Here is a 22,780-nt window from a genome sequence, read left to right on the forward strand (position 1 = left end):
CTTGTCCTTTTGAGTTGCATATGGAAGAGAGAAGGGGGACAAACTAAACATCTTCATCCACCCCTTCTACCCAACCTAAGTGCATAATTTGGACCTAAACAATAATAGTAAAGTTTGTATGAGTGTCCAAACGTTGATGTCAATCTTTATTTTTTCCTGTGCAACGGACATGTACATAAATGCATATATATGAGCTTGACATTCCACATGCTCACTATGAGCTGCAGGTAAGTGGGGTTCAGGTAATCCGTAAATCCCATAAACACCTTTAAACTATTTGTGAGGAATTTGCAGCCAGCCCCAACTCCCACTGCACCTGGTAGCCAGCCCCCCACTGGCACACTTGAGAAGGGGTTCTGTATGCATATAGATGTACATGTGGGATTTCAAAATTCATCCTCGTGTAGGGCCCCCTTCTCCCACTTACTGAGCGCAGGGCTGGTGAAGTCCTAGGCATCAGAAACAACCCCCAAGCCAGCCTTCAGGGCACGGTATGCCTCTGAATCCCAATTGCAGGAAACCACAGGAGTGTTCTTGTGCTCATATCCTGCTTGCAAAGCTTCCCAGAGGCACGTGGCTGGTCCCTGGGAGAACAAGCTGCTGGCCTAGATGGCCCATTGACCAGATCCAGCAAGGCTCCTCTTAAGGTTCTTCAAATATTTAGCCAACAGAATAGACGCCCTCTTGGATTAAAAAAAAATCTGTATGAGACATGCTCTTGCAGAGCAAGCAAACCAGTGAGTTCAGTAACATGGCATTCAAGGCTGCTCGGAGATCCTTGCAATTGCAATCCAGCTATTATAAACACAGTCACTGGAGGGTGTAAAGATGTGTAGAAGCAGGAATTAATTGAATCTCCATTGTTTCGTGTGATAAGCAATAGATAAAAAGACTACTCTGACAACAGCCTTTTAAGGCTGATCCTAAATTCCTCTAGGGATATCTTTTTTTCCAGCTTCAATAAATCTGCCAGCATGGATGAGAGCTCTTTTCTTTTTCAACTCCTCCCCTCGTGCTTTTGGGTTTTGTATTATAAACCCTTTATTGCTGATATTATCACCCAAATTACAGTTTATTTAGCTGAAAATTAATTCCTTTCTGCGGGGCAAAACACCCCCGTTAAGTCTTAGGCAAAAACCCCACAATTGAGCACTCATCTTTCAGAGCACAGGGCAGAGCAGGACTGGCTTGTACACTATTGGTATGCAGTGCACAACACCCTCAATTGCCACATTTTCGGTACACAGCCTTCGTCAGCCCTCCAAGATGTTTTAGACTCCCAGCTCCCAGAACTCCCTGGCATTATGGCCAGTTTGTACCAACAGCTAGGGCAGACAGCAGTTGGGAGTCCAGACTATCTTCAGGGCTCCAGGTCAGCAAAGACTGATGTACCCTTGTGCTTGGCTTCAACTGCTGGAAGAGAAGAGAGCCAAATGCCAACACTTGAGACCAGTTTTACCTGGGAGATCACCTTACCATATGCACACTTGACTGCTTTAATCTGTGGAACGGGAAATGATACGGGTGCCACAGAATACTCATTACACATTTATAAGATATTGATTTTGTTATAGGAATCCTAAACTTTGGAACTCCCTGCTTATTGACACAGGGCAGATCCTTTCACTGTGCTCTTTTCAGCGCTTGCAAAACACACCTTTGTTTAGACAAGACAACCCAGATACAATGGTACCTCGGGTTAAGTACTTAATTCGTTCCGGAGGTCTGTTCTTAACCTGAAACTGTTCTTAACCTGAAGCACCACTTTAGCTAATGGGGCCTCCTGCTGAAGCAAAGTTCTTAACCCGAGGTACTATTTTTGGGTTAATGGAGTCTGTAACCTGAAGTGTATGTAACCCTGAAGCCTATGTAACCCGAGGTACCACTGTACCTTTAAATGAGCTTCAATTTGTTTTTAATTAGTACTTGACTGTTTTATGTAGTTGTTTTCACTGATAATTTTGTTTTCTTCCTCTTTTAAACCACTTTGAGGTTTGTCTTTTTTTCTTTCTTTTTTTGCAAGCAAGCAGTATATCCATTTTATAAAATAAAACATCCCTTTTTTTAAAAAAAGGGAATTCACCCAGCATTCTGTCTCAGATAGCAAAGAGACAGCGGACTGAACAGCGTACTCTGACAGCAGCAATTGAGACAGCCACTGTGCTCAGCGAAGCGACCTTCCAGTCAATTGCTTTCCTGCTCCACCACCTCATCCCAGAGAGATGCACTCTGCCCATAATGGCATTTAATTAAGCCATTAATGTGCTGCATTTTGCCCTGAGTGACGGCAACAAGAGCAGTCAGCAGAAGCATTCAGAGCAGCCTGCAGCTTGAGGGAAAGAGTCGTAGTTTGCTGTTGTGGATTTTAAGAAGCAGTAGGAACAGCTGTAACCAAATCAAACAAGGGCAAAAAAGCAAAGGAGACTTCCACTCCCAGCCACTTGCTACCTAAGATTCAGGCCCACTCAGAACCCCATTTCTATCACAGTGATTTTAATGATAAACGAATCAGTCAGAGACACCAGTATGTGATGTGAATGGGGAACCTGAAATGCCAGTTCCACAACTAAACTTTTTGGATGGCTCTAGGCAGGTTATCACCTGCCAGCCTCTTATCTGTGAAAGTAGATTTGCGGTGCTTCTGTTATCATCCACTCTGCCTCACATTTCTCAGCAGAACAGTCCTTGATATTTATCAAGGGTCAGATTGGAGTTTCCACATTTAACTTGCAAAGGGGATTTAGGCTGAGCTAGAAACACATTTCAATCTCACACCTCTCCTGTAAATATTGGAAAGAGGGGGTGGGGAAAAAGGAATTTCAAAAGTTCCAAAAGGTGTTTATTTTATTATTATTTTAAAAAAAATGTACAGTTTTACTTCCTAGATTTATGAAAAAAAAAACCTTACTAACATTGCAATAATGCTTAGTACCACTGCAAACTGTAAAAACAAAATTTTATATATTAAAAAACAATTTTACATTTTACAATTTTCTACACGCATGCACAAGGTTTTTCCAACTCTGTCTTTAAAAAAGAAACAAAAAAGTATTTTCCTAAATTCAGTGTGTGTTTGAGGCAGGGGGAAAGAAGTTTCTATTTTACATGTTCAATACGAGAGGGGGAGTGGGTGGTATTTCTGCCACTGAAACTATGTCCTCTTGCCAAACCACTACTTGCGATCAAGCCGGAAGGGTTGTTTTGTCTGTGACAATGTGAAATGGCAGTGAAGTCACACCTGGAAGGCCAAGATCAGAGATACAAGCAGGGGCAGGTTAAATCCGCTTTCCCCAGCTCTGCCAGCAGGACTACAATTCCCATCAGCCCCAGCCATCACAGTTGTGCAATGTGAGCAGGACCACAGAACGGCAGCCTGGGAGTGACAGGAATGGCAGGCCAAACCAGCAATGGAGCACCAGGTTGGAAAGACCACTGTATATTCAAGATCTCTCCACCTTAATGGAAGAGAAGCACCGAAGATGTGTTGCCACAAACTTGGTGCCTGCCTGGGCTTGTGAGCATTTTGTGACTTCTGGCTCGCTTTGAGCTTTTGCCACGAAGTGGCAACCACCCCTAGGAGGATGCGACCAGCCACCAGCCAGAGAAAGCACATCGCCCAAGACAAGAGAATTATTACTACACAAATGGATCACTACATAACATGCCGGAAGCCTCTTAAGAAATGGGCTCACCTGCACACATGTACATACAGAACCAGCTCTTGCTTCCTCTAAGACAGCGTTTCCCAAACTTGGGCCTTCAGCTGTTGATAGACTACAGTTCCCATCATCCCTGACCACTGGTCTTGCTAGTTAGGGATGGTGGGAGATGGAGACCCAAGTTTGGTAACCACTGCTCTAAGACTTCCTGAACTCATTAAACAGGTGCAGGACCCAACCCAGCCAGAGGCCACAGAGAACCCACTAGACTTTACCAATCTAGTGCCTTCCAAATGTTTAGGACTACAACTCCCATCAGCCCCAGTCCAAACCATCTGAAGGGCATCAGATTGGTGAAGGCTGAGGTTGGGGTTCAAGAGGCTGCTACGTTGCTCTCAGGTCACCTTTTGGCTGCTCTGGAAGAGGTGTTAGCACCCACCAGTGCCAGATCAAGGAGATCTGCATGTATCGTAAGCTAAGCCATACAGAAGGGGTTGGGGGGGGAGACGTTGTCATTAGTTTAAAGCAGGTTTATGGCAGAAGTGAAGCAGATATCATAGGTAGAAAAATGAAGGCAAAAAAAGGGCAGGAGATGGCGCAACAGGAGGTGCCATCTGGCAGAGAAAAGGGGGCCACATCTTCACCAGTACAACATGGGGCGGGGGGGGGGGGAAATGTCCCACTAATGTAGGTAGGCCCCATTTTCAGGTTTCTGAAAGCCATTTCACAATCAGCAAGGCTGGGCTTCCCAATGGGGAGCAAGCTACAGCTGGCCCCAGCAAGACCACCCCCCACCCCCGGTCGCCACTGTAGCCAACAGATCATGTTTGCACTTCACATTTTCAGGTGTGCCCATTAAACCAAGATGTGGCCGAGAGGTCCTAAGTGGCCTCCATCAGGAAGTCTCCAGTTTCAGCATGTGGGACTCCATCACAGCAGGGAAAGAAGGTTCTAGAATGCTTACTCCCCTCAGCCCCGGCCCCACCCGAAACCGGACAGATCCAACTTAAGGAAACATCGTTTCAAAGTCCTCCTTTAATAATTAAAATTTAAAAAGGCAGAATCCAGCCATAGCGTTGCACATTGGTTTCAACAGGAGAGATGCTGTAATCAAAGGGAATTATAATTGAGAAAGTGCTTCACCTTCTGGCTGGATCATGCTCCAAATATATATATATATAAAAATGAAACATTTAAAAAAAATCACAGTGAAATAAAATTTAAACATCACAGTGATGCAATCTGACAGCCCTAGCCAGGCTGTGGCCCTCCAGTTGCTTTGGACTACAAAACCCATCATCCACAACTAGAGTAACTGCATGGGCTGAGGCTGATGGGAGTTGTAGTCTAAAATGGCTGGAGGGGAGGAGCCTGGCCAAAGATGCCATTTGAGATTTCTCACCCCAACATCCTTACCAAACCCCCTCAAGAAGAGCCACCCACAAAAAGAGAAGGCTTGAGCAACTCTCACACTGCAATTAGTTTGAGAGCAACCCGACACCTACTTTTAATAAGAATTAATTTTATTTAAAAAAAATCAACCCTAGGTAGGTTGAAACTGCAGCGCAGCTATGGAAAGAACCTCAGCAGAAAAACTCCTGAGGTATATTCCTTGTAGCAAAGGTGGGAGGGGGGAGGAATTTCTTCCAGAAGAAATAGCCAGACAGAACAATAAACATTTAATGCACAAAGAGGACGATGGGAGTTACGGCCCACTGTGACCTCATCAGGCTCTGGCGGCGGAGGCAGCCAATCAACATCTTTGTTCTTGGATTTCCCAAAAGGCATTGAGGCGGCTGGTGGAGCTGCATGAAAGCTCAAGGCAGGGTGGATGGTTGCCTGGGGAAACTAACAGGGGAGGAGGGGGCTACTTTCTGGGATGGTAAGACAGCAGCTTCACCCAGATGTTCTGTCTCTCCACCAAAGCTGTTCAAGGTGGAGTGGAGGCAAACCACCCCACAACAGACAGAAAGCTGGCCTGCTTGAAGAGCAAAGCTGCAAATTGCCCATTTCTCACACTGGATAATTTTCTTCAGTGCAGCTATTTTAAGGGGAGAACCTGCTTTTTTAAAATAAAAAAATAAAAAAACGTAATAGTGAGGATCTGGGGGGAAAACCACAATGTGGAGGGAGCAAGGTTGCTCCAGAACTTTGAAATTCACGGCATTTTGCTGTGGTTTTCAAAGAGGGCAGGTTCCACCGGGCAGTTTCCCTGCAGAAGCCTTGTCAAAATGAACAGGAACACCCACCCGCTTGTGGGGGCTGCCATTCATTTCAAAGGGGCTTGTGCAAAAGAAGCAGCCTCTCACACTCCAGAAAGGGGAGGGGGGGACAGTTTATCAGCTTATACCCAAGTCCTACAGAATGTAACAGCCTTCTTTCAAGTCAAACCAAGGGTCAAACCACAGGGAAGAGTCAAGGAGACAAGACCCAGCCAGGAGACAGTTTGGGTCACCCTAGAGAAGTCAACTATTTACAACACACAGGATGTCCTTTAAAAGAGAACAGCATCTTTAAAAAAAAAGTCACCATTTTAAAAACCTCCCCCCATCTCCCCCCAAAATGTGTCTTTGTGTGTTTAAAAACGTGAGTCAGAGAAAGATCCCAGAGGAAGTTGAAACAGGATGATTTTAGATCGGATTTGCAAAAATTCGGGGGAGCTGGCTGGGTTGGGGTTTTTTTTTGCATGTGCCACGGAATGATGAAGATTACAAAAAATAGCAGCCACACAAGCCTACCATCCACAGGCATTCGCTTTCGTGGGACTCCGCAAAAGTCTTGTGCAAGCACAGAGAACGAGAGAAGATGGACGGCAACCACTACAACAGCATCAGGTGATATTTCCAAGGCCAGAACTGTGAGGTTAGAGTCGGTTTGTGTTCTTTTTTAAAAAAAACAACAACACACCAAACAAACATTCAAGAAGGTTCCTCAGACCCACAACCGTGTTTGGCGATGCTGGTGAAGACAGTGAACGGAATTAGCCCTTAAAATTTGGCACCATAAATTTCAATCACTTCACTCGGGACCAGGCCAGGGGTTGGGGGAGGGTGGGGAAGATACCATTTTTTCCACTTGCACAGCTTCTGAGCTCCTGGGAGTTTTGCTACCAAAAAAGTATGAAAAAGGAGGTACGAGAAAAAGGGGGTACATCCACCCACCCCACCCCTCCACTGGCATTGTGAAGAAAGGTCCATCGATGGCGGCATCAGAAGATGTAAGGTCGTAGGTGCAAACTCCCAACTCCAGGAAGGAAAACTTGGTGGAAACGTCTTTTTCTTTCCAAACCCCGAGCTTGGAAATCTCCTCTAAATTCCTACGAGGCAGGTGTTGTGCACCAGGCTGCTCCCCGTCGCAAATCGCTCCTCTGGCATCCAAGCCCCTAAACCCCAAATTCAGTTCACACGGAGGTCTCTGACTGAAGCCGCATCACAAACTTGTGCGACTTGGGGTCCACAAACTCCTCCGAGAGCTTGAAGAAGGGGATCTTTTTCGTGCTCACCACCAGACTGAAGTCCTGGCGCTTCAGGACAAAGACCACGCCATCCTTCAAGCCGTTGGTCACTGGCTCCTCGCTGACGAGAGTCCACTGCTTAGCCAGCCAGCGGTCCTTGTGGTACTGGATGGTGGGCCCAGCCGTCAGGTATCGCTCGAGGAAGGCCTGCAGGCAGAAAAGAGAGAAGGGACAAGTCTTAAGAACAGAGGAAGAGCCCAGCTGGATCCGGCCAATGGTCTGTCGAGTCCAGCATCCTGTTATCCCAGTGGCCAAACAGAAGCCCCCGAACAGGATCCGAGCACAACAGCACTCCGGTTTCCAGCAACCGGAATTCAGAAGCATTGCTGCTCCAACTGTGGAGGCAAAGCACAGCCATCATGGCTCATAGCCATCGATAGCCCTCTCCCTCCATGAATCTTGTCCAACCCTCTTTTAAAGCCATCAAAGTTGGTGGCCATCACTGCCTCCTGTGGGAGAGAGTTCCAGAGTTTAACTGTGCCCCCCATGAATAAGTACTTTTAAAATGTTTGACGTTATGTTTTTACATGTGCTGGAAGCTGCCCAGAGCGGCTAGGGAAACCCAGCCAGATGAGCAGGGTATAAATAATAAAATTATTATTATTACTACTATCTTCAGCTTCACTGAGGGTCCACCTGTGTTGCAAGAGAGGGGAGAAATATGTTTCCTCTGTCCTCTCTTTATATGCCCTGCATAATTTTGCAAACTTCCATCATGTCATTAATAGACTTCTATCATGTCAAGGAATCTGTAATCTGGCTCTGAATGTAAGGGCAATATCCTACAATCCAATATCCAATGAATGAAGCTTTACTTGAAGTTGAAATATGTAACCCCCACCCTCCAACTCCAATTCAACCGCACTGCCTAACACATGGCAAAAACTAAAATCCTGCTTGAAAGAGCTTAGCGCTTGTTTGCAGGCTACAAAAGCTGGGGGGAGTCACCAAGAAGCAGCGTAGGCCAACTTTAACAGTACTTGCAAACATGCTTCACGCTGCTAGGGGGCGCCATTGGTGTGTTTTTGGTTTTTTTAACCCAACAGTCTCTGGAGCAGGTATCTTTAGCACTTTCAGACTTATAGACCAAACAAGCATTTGGGAACCTGTTTATTGACCCCTTACCATATATTTGAACAGTGGTAGTGCTAGGGGAAGCAGGAAGCTACTGCCCTCACTGAGACTTGGCCCCATGACAACACCCCTGTTAGGCAGGCCATCTGAATGAGGGCAAAGCGCTTCTGGCTCCTCTATACCTCAGACACCTGAAGTCAGCTTCCGCACACATACACAAAAGCCTGGAATGACTAAAAATATTTATATCCCACCATTCTGTTATACTTCAAAAAGGTGGCTACCACATTAATTAACGAAGACTAAAAATCAAAAGATAAACCCAGCCTTTCCCCAAGCCATCTGTCCCAGCCAGCAACAGCCAGTGATCAGGGATGGTGAGAGATAAGAGTCCAAGCAGACATTTGAAGGACCCATAAGTTGGGGGAGGTTGCCTCTGCTCTTGTGCTTTAAAGCCTGAATGGCTAAGGTCTGGGTTTCCTCAGTGTTGAAGGTCACTTTGGAAAATTGCTGAGTGTTATTATTTAAACAGAAGAAAATCCATTTTTTAAAGAGCTAAATTTGAACCTTCAATTTCAGAGGCAGTCTATCTCTGAATGCTGGCTGATGGGGATATGCAACTATGGGATGGGCTGCTGCCGTCAGGACAACAGACCAGGTCCAAGCCTTGTTATGATCCAGAAGAGCTTTACTTAACTATGCCAAAATGGCATAGCAACAACAATGACTCTTGGACACATAGGTAAAGGTAAAGAGACCCCTGACCATTAGGTCCAGTCGTGACCAACTCTGGGGTTGCGGCGCTCATCTCGCTTTATTGGCCAAGGGAGCCGGTGTACAGCTTCCGGGTCATGTGGCCAGCATGACTAAGCCGCTTCTGGTGAACCAGAGCAGCACACAGAAACACCGTTTACCTTCCCGCTGGAGCGGTACCTATTTATCTACTTGCACTTTGATGTGCTTTCGAACTGCTACATTGGCAAGCTGGGACAGAGCAACGGGAGCTCACCCCGTCACAGGATTCGAACCGCCAACCTTCTGATCGGCAAGTCCTAGGCTCTGTGGTTTAACCCACAATGTCACCTGCGTCCCTCTTGGACACATACCCACACCCAAATATTCTAGGTTGCACACCATTATTAATCCTAATCAAGGGCCATTAAAATTAATGGGCATGACTCTCTTGGGCCCATTAATTTCAGTAGGTCTGCCCCACATATAATTTAGTGGGATATGATGCAGTTTCTGTAGAAGAATCCTATATAACATTAACAGGACAGCCATTTATCTCGGCTGGCCCTCTGATCTCCCTTTGCTACCTTAGGCGTCATGTCGTGTGTGATGCAAAACTCCAGGTGCTGCAGGATGCTCTCCATCGTGTGGTACGGCTGCTGCTTCGTGGTCCTCAGGTACTTCTGCATGGCCCGGGCCATGGAGGCAAAGATGGCCTGCGCCGCCTCTCGCGGGTCCATGATCTCCCGCGGGTTTTTCTGGTCCTCCTCCTGGAGCCGTTTGATATGAGTGAAGGCCTCCTCCACAGCCACCACCAGCCTGTTGGGACAAGAGGGGTCCTGTGATATAGTAAGCCATGGACTGCGGAACCCATCGCATGCTCACCTCTCAAAGCCACAGCGAGGGCAGAGGAGGGAGTGGAGGGAAGGAAAAGGAGCAAAAGGTATCAGAACGTTTGCAGAAGGAAGGAAAGGTTGCAGTGTGAATTTCATAAATGTGCAAAAACAACACAATTTCACAAGCCATTACTGTATAAAACGAATGCATTTTAAGTTGTTAAACCGATGAAACAAGTTTAGGTTCGCTAGGGAAGTCAGCCCTGCACGATTTCCCAGAATTTCCATAAATTTCACAACTCTGCCTCGAGGAGTTTACAGTGCATAATGTCAACTGTAAGGACTTGGCAAGCCAAGCTCAGTTTCTTCTCTGCTGTGGGACGAACAGGAACACACAGCCACCCCCTTTTGTGCATACCTTGCGCGTCTCTTGCGCACCCTGCGCTCATGCTCAGCCTCCTCGTAGTAATACTCATTGTGGCTGTTGTCCCTCCGTCGTGCCGCTGCAGCAATGACAGCCCGCGACTGGCTTGTTGAGTTGTTGGTTGTGTTTTCTGGAGGACGGGAACAGAGAAGGGAATCAAGAAGGCTTGAAATTCTGGCCACCACCTTTTGCAATCACACATAGAGCGCTGAGAGTTTGTTAGGAGGCTTAACAATCAATCTTCTTTTTCCAGGAAACTTTGGGAAATATTACTCTGGGAGAGTAATGGGGTGGGGGGTGGCTCCTAATAACTCTCAGAAATCATAATAAACTACAGCTCCCAGGATTCTTTGGGGGGAGCCATGACAGGTAACCCCCACATCACATAATTCAGTTAAGAACTTTGCTTCAGGATGAGAACAGCGGCGTGGCAGCAGCAGGAGGCCCCTTTAGCTAAAGTGGTGCTTCAGGTTAAGAACAGTTTCAGGTTAAGTACGGACCTCCAGAACGAATTAAGTACTTAACCCGAGGTACCACTGTAAATGACATGACATGATGCACACACACCATTTGAATGGCAATGTCCATCAACGTACGTGTGTGTGTGAGTGAGAGAGTGAGAGAGAGAGAGAGAGAGAGAGAGAGAGAGAGAGAGAGAGAGAGAGAGAGAGAGAGAAGGGACCTCAGCCCCTAGGAGTTGGCTCCTATGATGCAGGGTTCAAACCCCAGCCCTCCCATTCAGAAGACCAAAGGAAACAGGTTAGAGCCCTAGGAAAGAGGTTGACAGGCTGAGTGGGTCAACAGTCTGACAATTTGCAAGACTGCTTCACATGTACACCTAGCTCAGCTGGTTAGAGCACAGTGCTGATGATGCCCAGGTGGCAGAATCAATCCCCATATGGGAAAGCTGCATACTCCTGCATTGCAAGGGGTTGGACCAGCTCAGTGTTTCCCAAACTTGATTCTCCAGCTGTTTTCAGACTACAATTCCCATCATCCCTGACCACTGGTCTTGCTAGTTAAAGATGATGGGAGTTGTAGTCCAAAAACAGCTGAAGACGTTGGGAAACACTGGACTAGATGAGCCTCAGGGTCCCTTTCCAAGTCTACGATTTTATGATTCAGAGAGCCAGGATCGCTCACCCTCGCCAAGGGAGTACACCTTGAAGCCAGACATCTTCTTGGAGAGAACGGACTTTGGGAGGTTGAGGAGGGCCGGGTTGTAGACCGGGAAGTCGTGGTAGTAGTTCTCCAGGATCCACACAGCAACTCGCTGGATGCTGCAAGGAGGCAGAGAAGGAAAGGGGGTCCTCAGATGAAGGGAAGCATAATCGATTGACTGGTTGATTAATGGAGTCTCCAGTGCCCGCAGCCTGTTACTTATTTCATTCATTTTAATAATACAACAATAGCAATGATTTCATTATTTATATGCCACCCATCTGGCTGGGTTGCCCCAGAGCTGCTCTGGGCAGCTCCGAACAAAGTATTTAAAGCACAATAAAACATCAGCTTTCCACTGGAAAGGGCTGCCTTCAGATGTCAACAACAAATAGTTGTTTAGCTGTCAGATGGGAGGTGTATTTTAAAAAAAACACATGTTACTGAAGTCAATCAAACAAATCCATCCAGGCCTTCAGCACCCCAAGATGTGTGTTTTCATGCTCCACTCTATTCTCATGAATGTTAACGGCAGCCCTTCCTCACCTGAGGTGGCCGACGTTATAAAACCGGCTCGCCCCGTCGGTGGAGCGGACAACCTTGAGGGTGAAATGGGGCTGGAGCTGCCGCAGCTCGAGCAGAACAACGGCCAGGTAGTGGACGAAGAGAAGGGCATCCACCAGGGAGACGGCATACTGGACAATGCCCTGGTAGTTGGTGTCGTGAGAGTCCAAGATCCGGACGCCGTAGAAGAGCCAGTAGGAGACGACCAGGAGGAAGACGAGCACCATGAGGAGAGCGCGGAAGACGAAGATCCGCGGGAAGAAGGCCTTGGGGCGGCGGAAGAAGAGGGCCCAGCTGCCCAGCAGGAGGATGAGGAGCTTAAAGGCCACCGAGATGAAGAGCCCCTCGCAAGGCGTCCCACAAGGCTCCAGCCGCTCCCCCCACAGCAGCTGGGGCAGCAGCATGAAGGCCAAGGGTGTGAGGAAGGAGAGGAGGGCCAGGGCCCCGCCCAGCGAGACGCCCAGGTGGCGGGAGCAGTCCAGGTGGGCGCTGTCCTCCATGTCCTTGGTGATGCGCGTGATGTCATCGTGGGAGATGCTGTGCTCAGACGTGCCCGTCACCACCGTGGTGGTCTCTCCCCAGTTGTCGTCCTGCAAAAGAAGGGAAAGGGCCAAGCAGGGGCAGGTGAGGGAGCAGGCAGACACCTCATGGTAGGACACCTTCTTGCACCAAGAAGGGTCAAGTCTTGGGGTCCTGAGCTCGGCTTTCCTCTGCTACAAACAGGTGCCAGTAATGGCAGAGAGGAACAGGCCAGGTGGACTGACTCTGCCTTAAAGCTTCTTCATGTGTACGGTGGTGCCCCGCTAGACGAATGCCTCGCAAGACGAAAAACCCGCAAGACGAAAGGGTTTTTCGGTTTTTGCGACGCTTCGCTAGACGATTTTCCCTATGGGCTTGCATCGCAAGACGAAAGCCCATAGGGAAATCTCGGGGACCTTTTTTTAAATGCTGGCGGTGGGGAGCAAAGCCTTCTCCCCCCCTCCGGACTTCAGAAGAGGTCCAGGAAGGCCGGCGGGGGCGAAAGGCTTTGCTCCCCACCGCCAGCATTTTAAAAGCGGTCCGGGATAGCAGGGAAGCGCTTCCCGCTATCCCGGACGGCTTTTGAAGGCAGGCGGGGGGGCAAAGACTTTTGCCCCCCCTGCCTGCCTAACCGGGGGCTTTTAAATCGCCCCGGGACTGTCCGGGGCGATTTAAAAGCCCCCGGACGGCTTTTGAAGCCTCCCCCCGCCGCCCGGCTTCGGGGCATCGTCCCGATGCCGGGCGGTGGGGCAGGAACGCCTCCCCCAGCCGCCCGGCACCGGAACGATGTCCCGATGCCGGGCGGTGGGGCAGGAACGCCTCCCCCAGCCGCCCGGCTTCGGGGCATCGTCCCGATGCCGGGCGGTGGGGCAGGAACGCCTCCCCCAGCCGCCCGGCTTCGGGGCATCGTCCCGATGCCGGGCGGTGGGGCAGGAACGCCTCCCCCAGCCGCCCGGCATCGGAACGATGTCCCGAAGCCGGGCGGCCGGGCGAGAAAGCCTCCCCCCGCCGCCCGGCTTCGGGGCATCGTCCCGATGCCGGGCGGTGGGGCAGGAACGCCTCCCCCAGCCGCCCGGCATCGGAACGATGTCCCGAAGCCGGGCGGCCGGGCGGGAAAGCCTCCCCCAGCCGCCCGGCTTCGGGGCATCGTCCCGATGCCGGGCGGTGGGGCAGGAACGCCTCCCCCAGCCGCCCGGCTTCGGGGCATCGTCCCGATGCCGGGCGGTGGGGCAGGAACGCCTCCCCCAGCCGCCCGGCATCGGAACGATGTCCCGAAGCCGGGCGGCCGGGCGGGAAAGCCTCCCCCAGCCGCCCGGCTTCGGGGCATCGTCCCGATGCCGGGCGGTGGGGCAGGAACGCCTCCCCCAGCCGCCCGGCTTCGGGGCATCGTCCCGATGCCGGGCGGTGGGGCAGGAACGCCTCCCCCAGCCGCCCGGCATCGGAACGATGTCCCGAAGCCGGGCGGCCGGGCGAGAAAGCCTCCCCCCGCCGCCCGGCTTCGGGGCATCGTCCCGATGCCGGGCGGTGGGGCAGGAACGCCTCCCCCAGCCGCCCGGCATCGGAACGATGTCCCGAAGCCGGGCGGCCGGGCGGGAAAGCCTCCCCCAGCCGCCCGGCTTCGGGGCATCGTCCCGATGCCGGGCGGTGGGGCAGGAACGCCTCCCCCAGCCGCCCGGCTTTGGGGCATCGTCCCGATGCCGGGCGGTGGGGCAGGAACGCCTCCCCCAGCCGCCCGGCTTCGGGGCATCGTCCCGATGCCGGGCGGTGGGGCAGGAACGCCTCCCCCAGCCGCCCGGCTTCGGGGCATCGTCCCGATGCCGGGCGGTGGGGCAGGAACGCCTCCCCCAGCCGCCCGGCTTCGGGGCATCGTCCCGATGCCGGGCGGTGGGGCAGGAACGCCTCCCCCAGCCGCCCGGCATCGGAACGATGTCCCGAAGCCGGGCGGCCGGGCGAGAAAGCCTCCCCCCGCCGCCCGGCATCGGAACGATGTCCCGAAGCCGAGCGGCGGGGCGAGAAAGCCTTTGTCCCCCCTGCCTGCCTTCCCAGGGGCTTTTAAATCGCCCCGGACAGCGGAGAAGTCCTCCGCTGTCCCGGGCGATTTTAAAATGCCGCCCGCCAGAAGAGGTCGGGGGAAGGCGTTTTCCATAGGAACGCATTAATTGATTTTCAATGCATTCCTATGGAAAACCGTGCATCGCAAGACGAAAAACTCGCAAGACGAAGAGACTTGCGGAACGAATTAATTTCGTCTTGCGAGGCACCACTGTACTTCAGCAGACGGGTGCTGCTCCTCCCTTGTCTAGTCACACGCCTGTAAGAGCCTGTAGGATCAGGTCAATAACTCATCTAGTCCATCATCCTGTTCTCACAGGGACCAACCAGATGCCTGAATGGGAAACCTGCAAGCGGGACCTGAGCAAAAAGAGCAACTCTTCACGCCTGCAGTTTTCCAGCAACTGCGATTCAGAAGCATTTGCTGCCTCTGACCATGGAGGCAAACAGAGCAGAGCCATCGTGGCCAGAAGCCCTTGATAGCCTTAACATCCACAGATTTGTCCATCCCTCTTTTTAAAGCCACCCTGCCTCCCGTGAGAGTGAGTTGAATAGTTTGTGCACCACGTGAAGGTCTTTCTTCCGTCTGCCCTGAACCTTCCAACATTCCACTCCATGGGATGTCCCAGAGTTCTAGTATTATGAAAGAGAAAAAAATTTCTCTATGCATTTTCTGCCTGCCGCACATAATTTCATAAAGTTCTTTCGTGTCACCCCTTACTCACATTTCCTCTAAAGTTCCAGATGCTGCAAAACCTTGCTTCTTAGGAGCATCGCTCCGGCCCCTTGATCATTTTGGCTGGGCCAGATGGGACTATCTCTGTATTAAGTGTTTCATGTGCACCTCTGTCCTACTATTTTTGATCCCTGATAAGCCTATTGCCAAGGGCATTTTGATACATTTCTTGCTAACAGGTGCTTTTAACTTCAGTCGGAGCATGATGAAAGTATCTTATTGATACTAGGGCTAAACTAGAACGGTGGCCCCAATGCACTGCCCTCATCAGTGGGTGGCAAATTGGGGGGGGGGGCAACTCCTCATCCTGGCACTGTCAACCGATCTCCCTCCTCTAAGTCTTCCCCAACATTTCCCCTTCCTTTGTCTTTCAGTTTATAAGCACAAGAATATGGCCCATATCCAACTTCCATAATAAATAAATGACTGACTACATAAAGAACATTTCCATTCGTTTATAGGATCCACCAGCAGCATGGCACATAGAATTTCCCTGTCTGCAAGTCACTTTGGGCAGGAAACCTGTATCCAATTAGGAGACTCGCCAAATACAGAGCTCCACAGAATTTTAGAGTTGGAATTCTAGCTGAGAATTCTAGTTCGACTCCCTGCAATGCAGGAATACGCAGCTGTCCCATTCAGGGATCGAACCAGCAACCTTGGCGTTATCAGCGCCATGCTCTAACCAACTGAGCTATCCAGGCAGACGTGCAGGTTTGCCTGCCGCTGCTTCTCTCCATTACCGAACAAAGCACATGGAAGTTCCCTGGAACATTTGCCCAGCCCAACCTCAGAATAAATCACTCGCTGTTTGGGTGTTAGCTGGTTGGGAAAGCCAGGCAGGAAAAGGCAGGCAGGAGGTGGCGGCCACTGGCCCTCACAGGGGGGCGTTCCTCTTTACTCGGCCACAAGCCACTCACTCTTTCATCGCCTCGAGTTGACTCGTTGTCCAGCAGGGGCTCCCCAGGGGCCTGGATGGTCACCGACTTGTCCCCTCGACTTCCATCTCGACTCTTGGAACGGTGCCGCTCCCGTCGATCTCTGCAATGGGCAGAGGGGAGGAAGAGATGCACACTGAGAACCATGGAAGGAAATAGGACACTGCACCTCAGGGCAGCTACAGCCCACCAAGTCCTCCATCTTGTCTTCGCAGTTGCCTACAGACACAGCCCCACAGTTCTGTATCTGTTGGACCCGCAGGAAGGTGCCTTGAGCAGAATCAGGCCCTTAGTCCACCAAGCTCACACATGCAAACACACCATATTTTGCAATATATCGCCAGGTCAAAAACTATAAAACCGACTGTCACTATACGAGCTTCAAACCAGTTTTGGACAATATATCAATATACTGCCCAGCCCTATTGTCATGTTTGCTCATTAAACATTTCCAGTTCTTATTTACTCGAATGTAATGCACGTCTTTCTTGGTCAAATTCACTCACAAAAACTAGGGTGTGCATTAGATTTGATGGTGCTTTTGGTTTCAAGGTTTTGAAAATTGAGGTGCACAGTGGATTCGATACGGTAATGTATAATTAAAGTTTATTGTCATTGTTTTGTAACACTGCAGCAATGGACAAATTTATATTATAACTTTTAATTTTGTTTGGAGTTTATTATTATGACTTGTTTTAGAATTGAATTTAATAATAATAATAATAAGGCAGAGTGTATGAAGAACAGAGCTGTGTGCAAGAGTACTTCATGTTCCTTTTCCTAGACACAAGGTGGGCTGAGACAAGGGATCCCCCTGAACCCAAGTTGCTCAGGGCTTTGTACATTAATGCAGTCTCCCAGGGCAGCCCCACACTGAGAGCTCACTGCAACAATTTAAACCATGGTTTCCCAAACCTGGGTCTCCAGCTGTTTTGGACTACAATTTCCATCATCCCTGACCACTGGTCCTGCTCGCTGGCGATGATGGGAGTTGTAATCCAACAACAACTGGAGGCCCAATTTTGGGAAACCCTGGTTTAAACCAACGGCTCCCCCTGGCTGAAAGCGGGAGGCCCAAGGGTGCACCCTGCCGGCAGACTCACCTGTGCTTCCGGGAGCTGCGGGAATGCCCGGACTTGTAGGAGTACCCGGAATACTGAGACTCGTTGTCCATGTTGTCAGAGCGCCGCGCCTTGTAGCGGTCCACGTTGATGGACTTGGGTCTCCCAGGCCCCGGGACAGCCGCCAAGGCAGCCGCTGCCTCTTTCAGAGTGGGCTTCTTCAGGCCGAGGGGCACCTTCAGAAAGTCAACTTTCACCTTGAGGGACTCTATTTTGATCGGCTAGCTGGGCTCGTCTTAGAAGAAAAAAAGGGGGCACCTGAGGAGGGAGGAAGAAACTGCTTAACCATGCTCATCACGCCCAGCCCTCAAGACAAGTCAGGAGAGAGCATATGGTACAATCTGTAGCTGAAGGACTGGCATGCTTAATGCATATTTACTAAGAAAAGACAAAGAAAAGAGGGCTTCCGGGTTTGCAGCATTCTTAATCCAAGTTGTTCATAAACTAAGCTGTTCTTAAACCAAGGTAGCACTGTATTGGGGTTAACAGCCCCCCAATGACAGTGTTTGCAGCATTCTTAATCCAAGTTGTTCATAAACTAAGCTGTTCTTAAACCAAGGTAGCACTGTATTGGGGTCAACAGCCCCCCAATGACAGTGGTCAGCCATTCCCTGCCACCAATTCTAGTCTAACCCCCTGCAATGTACAAGTCTCAACTAAATCATTCTGTACACTAGCTACTGGACTTCTCTCAAGGCATCCGCCCCAGTAAGAAACCAGCCCCTCCCCAGCCCAAACCATCAACTCTTACTTTAGAAGCCATTGTCTCAGAAATAGGAACTGTGGACACAGAGATCCCCATTCAAAAAAGAGTGACACACCCCATAATTTTCCTCAATACATTCAGGCTTTTCTCTCATCCCTCACAACAACATGTTGTCTCCCCATCTCCATACACACACAAAAATGCTCAGTTGTGTAGGCCAGATCCCAGTTTCACGTACAAGATTTCCTTGATACCGAAAGCTCCTCACCAGCATCACGTGATTAGACAGACCTGGTTATTAGGAGAATTAAAATGGGCCTGGGCTTCTAAATCCGACTGTCTGGGTGACAAAGAAGCTTCTCCTGGAAGCGGGAACATCTTACCCCAAACAAGAAAGGACCTTACTGTGCTTGCTCAGTTATTTTCAACAGCTCCGGGGAAGGGAGGCTGAGGCAACCAGAAGTCAACACACATACACAGCGCCACTTGATTATTACCAATGTTGCAAAATGACGAGCGTTTCACATGACTTATGCTCGCATTAATGTTCTGCTCCAGATATCGCTTGCCTCAGAGCAAGCCCAGGGTTGGAGCCAAGGCAAGGAATCAGCCATCCAAGGCAAACGCGCCCACCGCAGGGCTTCGGGACTCTTGTCCGGGCAAGTCTGGCGCTCTGGGAGGAATCCCAGCCGGCTCGGCAAAGGGGCCTTCCAAAAAAACCCCAACCTGCCAGATCAGGTTCTTCCCCTCTCCCAGGGGAGGGGCCAGAACAGCAGAAGTAGAGTCGGCACCTCTGAGTCGCACCTCCAGATAAAAGGTCCACAGGGTGGCAGGAATGGGGCAAGGCCCATCGCATGGCCTGAAGCCCTGCTGCCAGCCAGAGTGGGTAATACTGGGCCAGCGAAGCAAGCAGTCCAAGCTGGTAGAAGGTAGCTTTTCTGATCTGCTCTGCCTCAGATTTCAGAGAGCCACTGCAGCTAGCAGGGTGAGGGTGAGAGGTCCTCAAAGTCTGGAGGCTTTGAGGCTCACGAGGAAATATAAGAGACGGTTGTGGGCTCCACAAAACAATCATAGAACTGTGGAGCTGGAAGGAACCGCGGGGACTATCTTGGCCAACCCCCTGCAATGCATGAATCTTTCACTGCCCTTGAAGACGACCCAGAAACTTCAACTGCCCAGAACTGGGGCTTTGTTTAGTTCTCATATAACCCTTGTTTTTAAACACCTGCTCTGGTTAATTTCTGGACCCTATTTAAGGTGTTCGTGTTTGTGTTTAAAGCCTTAGATTCAGGCCTCCCTTCCCTATGGACCCCCTCGGGTGTTACGATCAGCAGAGGGGGGCCCTCCTGGTTGGGGTCCACAGAAGCTCAGGGGGTGACAGCTCGGGAGAGGGCCTTCTCTGTGGTAGCCCCTAAGTTGTAGAATTCCCTCTGCAGAGAGATGCATCCAGCACCTTCGTTATTCAGCTTCTGTCAAATGCATCACTTTACCCTGGCTCTTGACATTTGAGATGCATATTTATTTATTTTTTTCTGTTTTTGTACGTGGTCTTAAAACTGTTTTTAATATTGTGTTTTAATAGCTGTCACCTGCCCTGCAACCTTAGGGTGAAGGGAATTATTATTATTAATAATAATAATAATAATAGCACCCAATCAATATATGCATACTACACGCTGGGGACAATCAACAGATGGGGGTTGCTGCCTCCACCTGCAGCCTCCCTCAGGAGTGTCCTGGAAAACACCTGGCTGGCCTTTGCATCCTGGAGGAGATACAGGCTCCCATTACGACCAAGGAAGGCAGAGGCGAAATGCAAGCATGTCATTACGAACTCTGGCCTTTATTACACACAAGAGGATCTGAGGCAGCCTTCTTGTGTGCTCTGTTTATTATCTTATCCACATCCCTCCAGTGTCTTGGGGGAGAAGCCTGTTCTCCTTCTACCTCATCCCAGTTTGTGGGCAATCTCACCACCCTGGGGCCATCACAAGTACTTCTGTCAGCTCTTCACAGTCCAAATATGTGCCGTTGTGGGGGGGGGGGGAGAGACATTAATTCTGGCTTGAGCTAGTAAAGTCTTCGGAGGAGGAAGCAAGCAGGCCAAACAGGAGGGCTCTGCCACCTCCATTCCACGCAAGCCAAACAGCCCACCCCCCACCAGTAGCTGGTCTAGGAAAGACTCCCTCACACATATCCCAAATGATGTCACAGGATGCTGGCCAACCTAAGCTACTCCATTTTTGGTCACCAACCCTGTAACCTATTTAAACCAAATTTATCAACGCAAAAAGGGGGACTTGTTCTAAAAACAAGCTGCACAGAGGCAGGTTTTTAAAAAAGGGAAATGCAAAAAGCTGCATTCCTGTAGCCAAAGGTGAGGATTTCTCATTCGCCGCACAAGGCAGCTAATCTGTGCAGATGTCTTGTTGCTATTTGTTTCTGCATTGTTTTATCTGATGTTTTAATGTGTTGTAAACCACTTTGAGACCCCCCCTTAAAATATAAAGCGGTACAGAAATGAAATTTGTTGTTGTTTCATCGTTTAAAAAAGGTGACTAGACAATCCGTTGTGGAGACCGTAACTTAGATTTAAGGTGCCATTTGGCAATTAGCTTATATATCTTGAGTTTCTAATTCTGCTACCAGCCTTGGGAGTAAGGAGCGCAGATGTGCACCTGGGTGCCTAAACAAGCAGGAAACCTACATGGGCTTTCAGTGTTGCTCCTCAAATGGGTCACATGCCTCAGTGCAGGGTGCGGGTCCCTAAAGCAGGGGTGGGGAGCAGCTCCACCAGCGATGCTTTGATGGTGCCCAGCTGCTGTTTAATTACCAGGCCTTCCACTTCTCTCCTCTCAGGGCCTCCAGGTATGACTTACCTGCACCATTCCAGACTCAAAAGCGCAGACGTGTGCATGGTAGAGGGGGAGAGAAGGGAAGGGGGGAGCAACTGCAGGAACGAACAAGGCGTGTCCCACCACCCTCCCTCCCCGCAGGCCAGGCCCCAAAGGGAGATGGATTCAGCCACTTCTCTCCAGATCCTCCGAGAATCTGAATCACAGGTCGGCCACCCCAGCGCACCTTGCAAGCTCACGCCCAAAACCACTGCCAAGGAGTCCCCCAGTTCAAAAGGAAGATAAGGGAGTATTACGTGCTCTGCGCAATGCCAGAGGGTTAGAGCAAAGGCCTATTAAGTTTTCTGTCAGAGGAGTGCAAAGAGGGCTTTGCCTGTGGCAGGTGGAGAACTGGATCTACCTGCAGCGGGGCAAGTCAACAGCCCAATCCGGGTTTTGATCCAAAAACGCCCCTTTTACATGCAACACACCCCAGCACACAAAGGCAAGGGGGAAGGCCATGGACCAGTTAAAGATGGCGGCTACAGAATGGATCCATGCCAAGTTAGCAGCACCTGCAGCTAGTTAAGATAATAAAGGCAGCACACCAATGCTTCTTTGGAAATCAAAATGAGAAAGCCAGGGACAAGGGGTTGAGGAGAACCCTGCCACTAATTCCCGGTGGAGCCTTGGGCAAGCCACTCAATGCAAGACACACTACAGCAGCCACCCCCAGCCTGGGGCCCTCCAGATGTTCTTGATCACAACTCCCCATCAGCCCTTGTCGCTTGGGACTACAACGCCTATCAGACTGATTTAGTTGAGACTGGATTAGATGACCCTTGGGGGTCCCCTTCCCACTCTTCAATTCTATGTTTCTGTGATGGATCTGGTCGTCCAAAACATCTGGAAGGCACCAGTTGGCAAAGACTATGTTCCTCTAGGGATGTCAGAAGTTACCTTTTACAATGTCTGACTTTTATTATCCCTTTCATAAAATTTATATGCCACTTGATTGTAGGGGGGAAAAACCTCAAAGTGATTTATTAATCCATCTCACTGACTGCAGCAGCTGTCCAGCCTTTCGCCAGCCTCCCTGGAGATGTCACCTGGAATTTCTGCATGCAAAGCAGATGTTCTACTTCCAAGGTACAGTCCCTTCTTCCCCTGGCTTGTCCAGAGCTCAAAAAACACAAACACTGATTCAGAAGTTGATTAAAAATCAACGAAAACAGCGTCCCCAATTATTTGGGCAGCCCTTTATCATTTTACCTTTGATTTTAAACATTATTTGAATGTTTTAAACTGCTGCTTTTTAACTGATTTCATTGATATTTTATTCTTTTTTGAAACCACTTTGGAGGTTGTTTCTTGCAATCAAGGGGGGGTACATAATTTTTACAAGATAGATGACTATTTTTAAAAATGACTTGTATTAAAAATATTGGTTTTAAAAAACTGCAGACGACAGGCTTTTCCTTAGAAGAGGCCTTCCCCATTCACAGAGGTGCTGTGCTGCCACGTGTGCGAATCACCCAGAAGCAGGATACTCCTCCCCGCCTGCCTGTTTCAAAAATAATTGTTTTAACTGCATGCAAAGTCATGCAACTAACAGAACAGCTCAAGCCAATTCCCATTGCTCAACCGACACTGTGCTGATCGTGCATTCCCTCAGCTGATTCCTCCTGACTACCACCAGCCCTTTTTTATTGATCTCTTCCTCCTCATGGTCTTCAGCTTCCCCCTCCGCAAAATGGACCTCCGTCCTCCATCCCAGAGTCTGACCAGACCAAAACACAACAGCAGCAGCAACAGCAGCAGCAGCAGCAGCAGTAACAGACCATGCTGAGCTGCCTCAGCAAAACAGAGCCCAAACACAAAGCGCCAGAGGCCCCCCTCTGGAACAGCAG

General features: G+C 49.9%; 2 protein-coding genes across 4 annotated transcripts in view; one reads left to right on the top strand and one right to left on the bottom strand.

The window, feature by feature from the left end:
• Positions 1–22,780, top strand: part of LOC309359044 (SLAM family member 5-like) — a 114,713-nt gene that overhangs the window by 56,371 nt on the left and 35,562 nt on the right. The window lies entirely within an intron of this gene.
• VANGL2 (VANGL planar cell polarity protein 2) overlaps positions 2,939–22,780 on the bottom strand; it is a 44,283-nt gene continuing 24,441 nt past the window's right edge. For 2 of the 3 annotated variants that reach the window (XM_081892414.1, XM_081892415.1), the window contains exons 3-9: positions 17,313–17,588; positions 16,192–16,312; positions 11,947–12,554; positions 11,383–11,519; positions 10,234–10,369; positions 9,567–9,798; positions 2,939–7,320 (exon numbers count right to left, since the gene is read on the bottom strand). In XM_081892414.1, the coding sequence (XP_081748540.1) occupies positions 7,060–7,320; positions 9,567–9,798; positions 10,234–10,369; positions 11,383–11,519; positions 11,947–12,554; positions 16,192–16,312; positions 17,313–17,383 (1,566 nt within the window). In that variant the 5' untranslated portion in view covers positions 17,384–17,588 and the 3' untranslated portion in view covers positions 2,939–7,059. Of the gene's footprint in view, positions 7,321–9,566; positions 9,799–10,233; positions 10,370–11,382; positions 11,520–11,946; positions 12,555–16,191; positions 16,313–17,312; positions 17,589–18,533; positions 19,359–22,780 lie in introns of those variants that run through there. The other variant, XM_081892416.1, reaches the window with a different exon arrangement.

This window comes from Podarcis melisellensis (assembly GCF_964234715.1).
Source record: "Podarcis melisellensis genome assembly, chromosome: 16".
In the NCBI taxonomy this organism is placed as follows: domain Eukaryota; kingdom Metazoa; phylum Chordata; class Lepidosauria; order Squamata; family Lacertidae; genus Podarcis; species Podarcis melisellensis.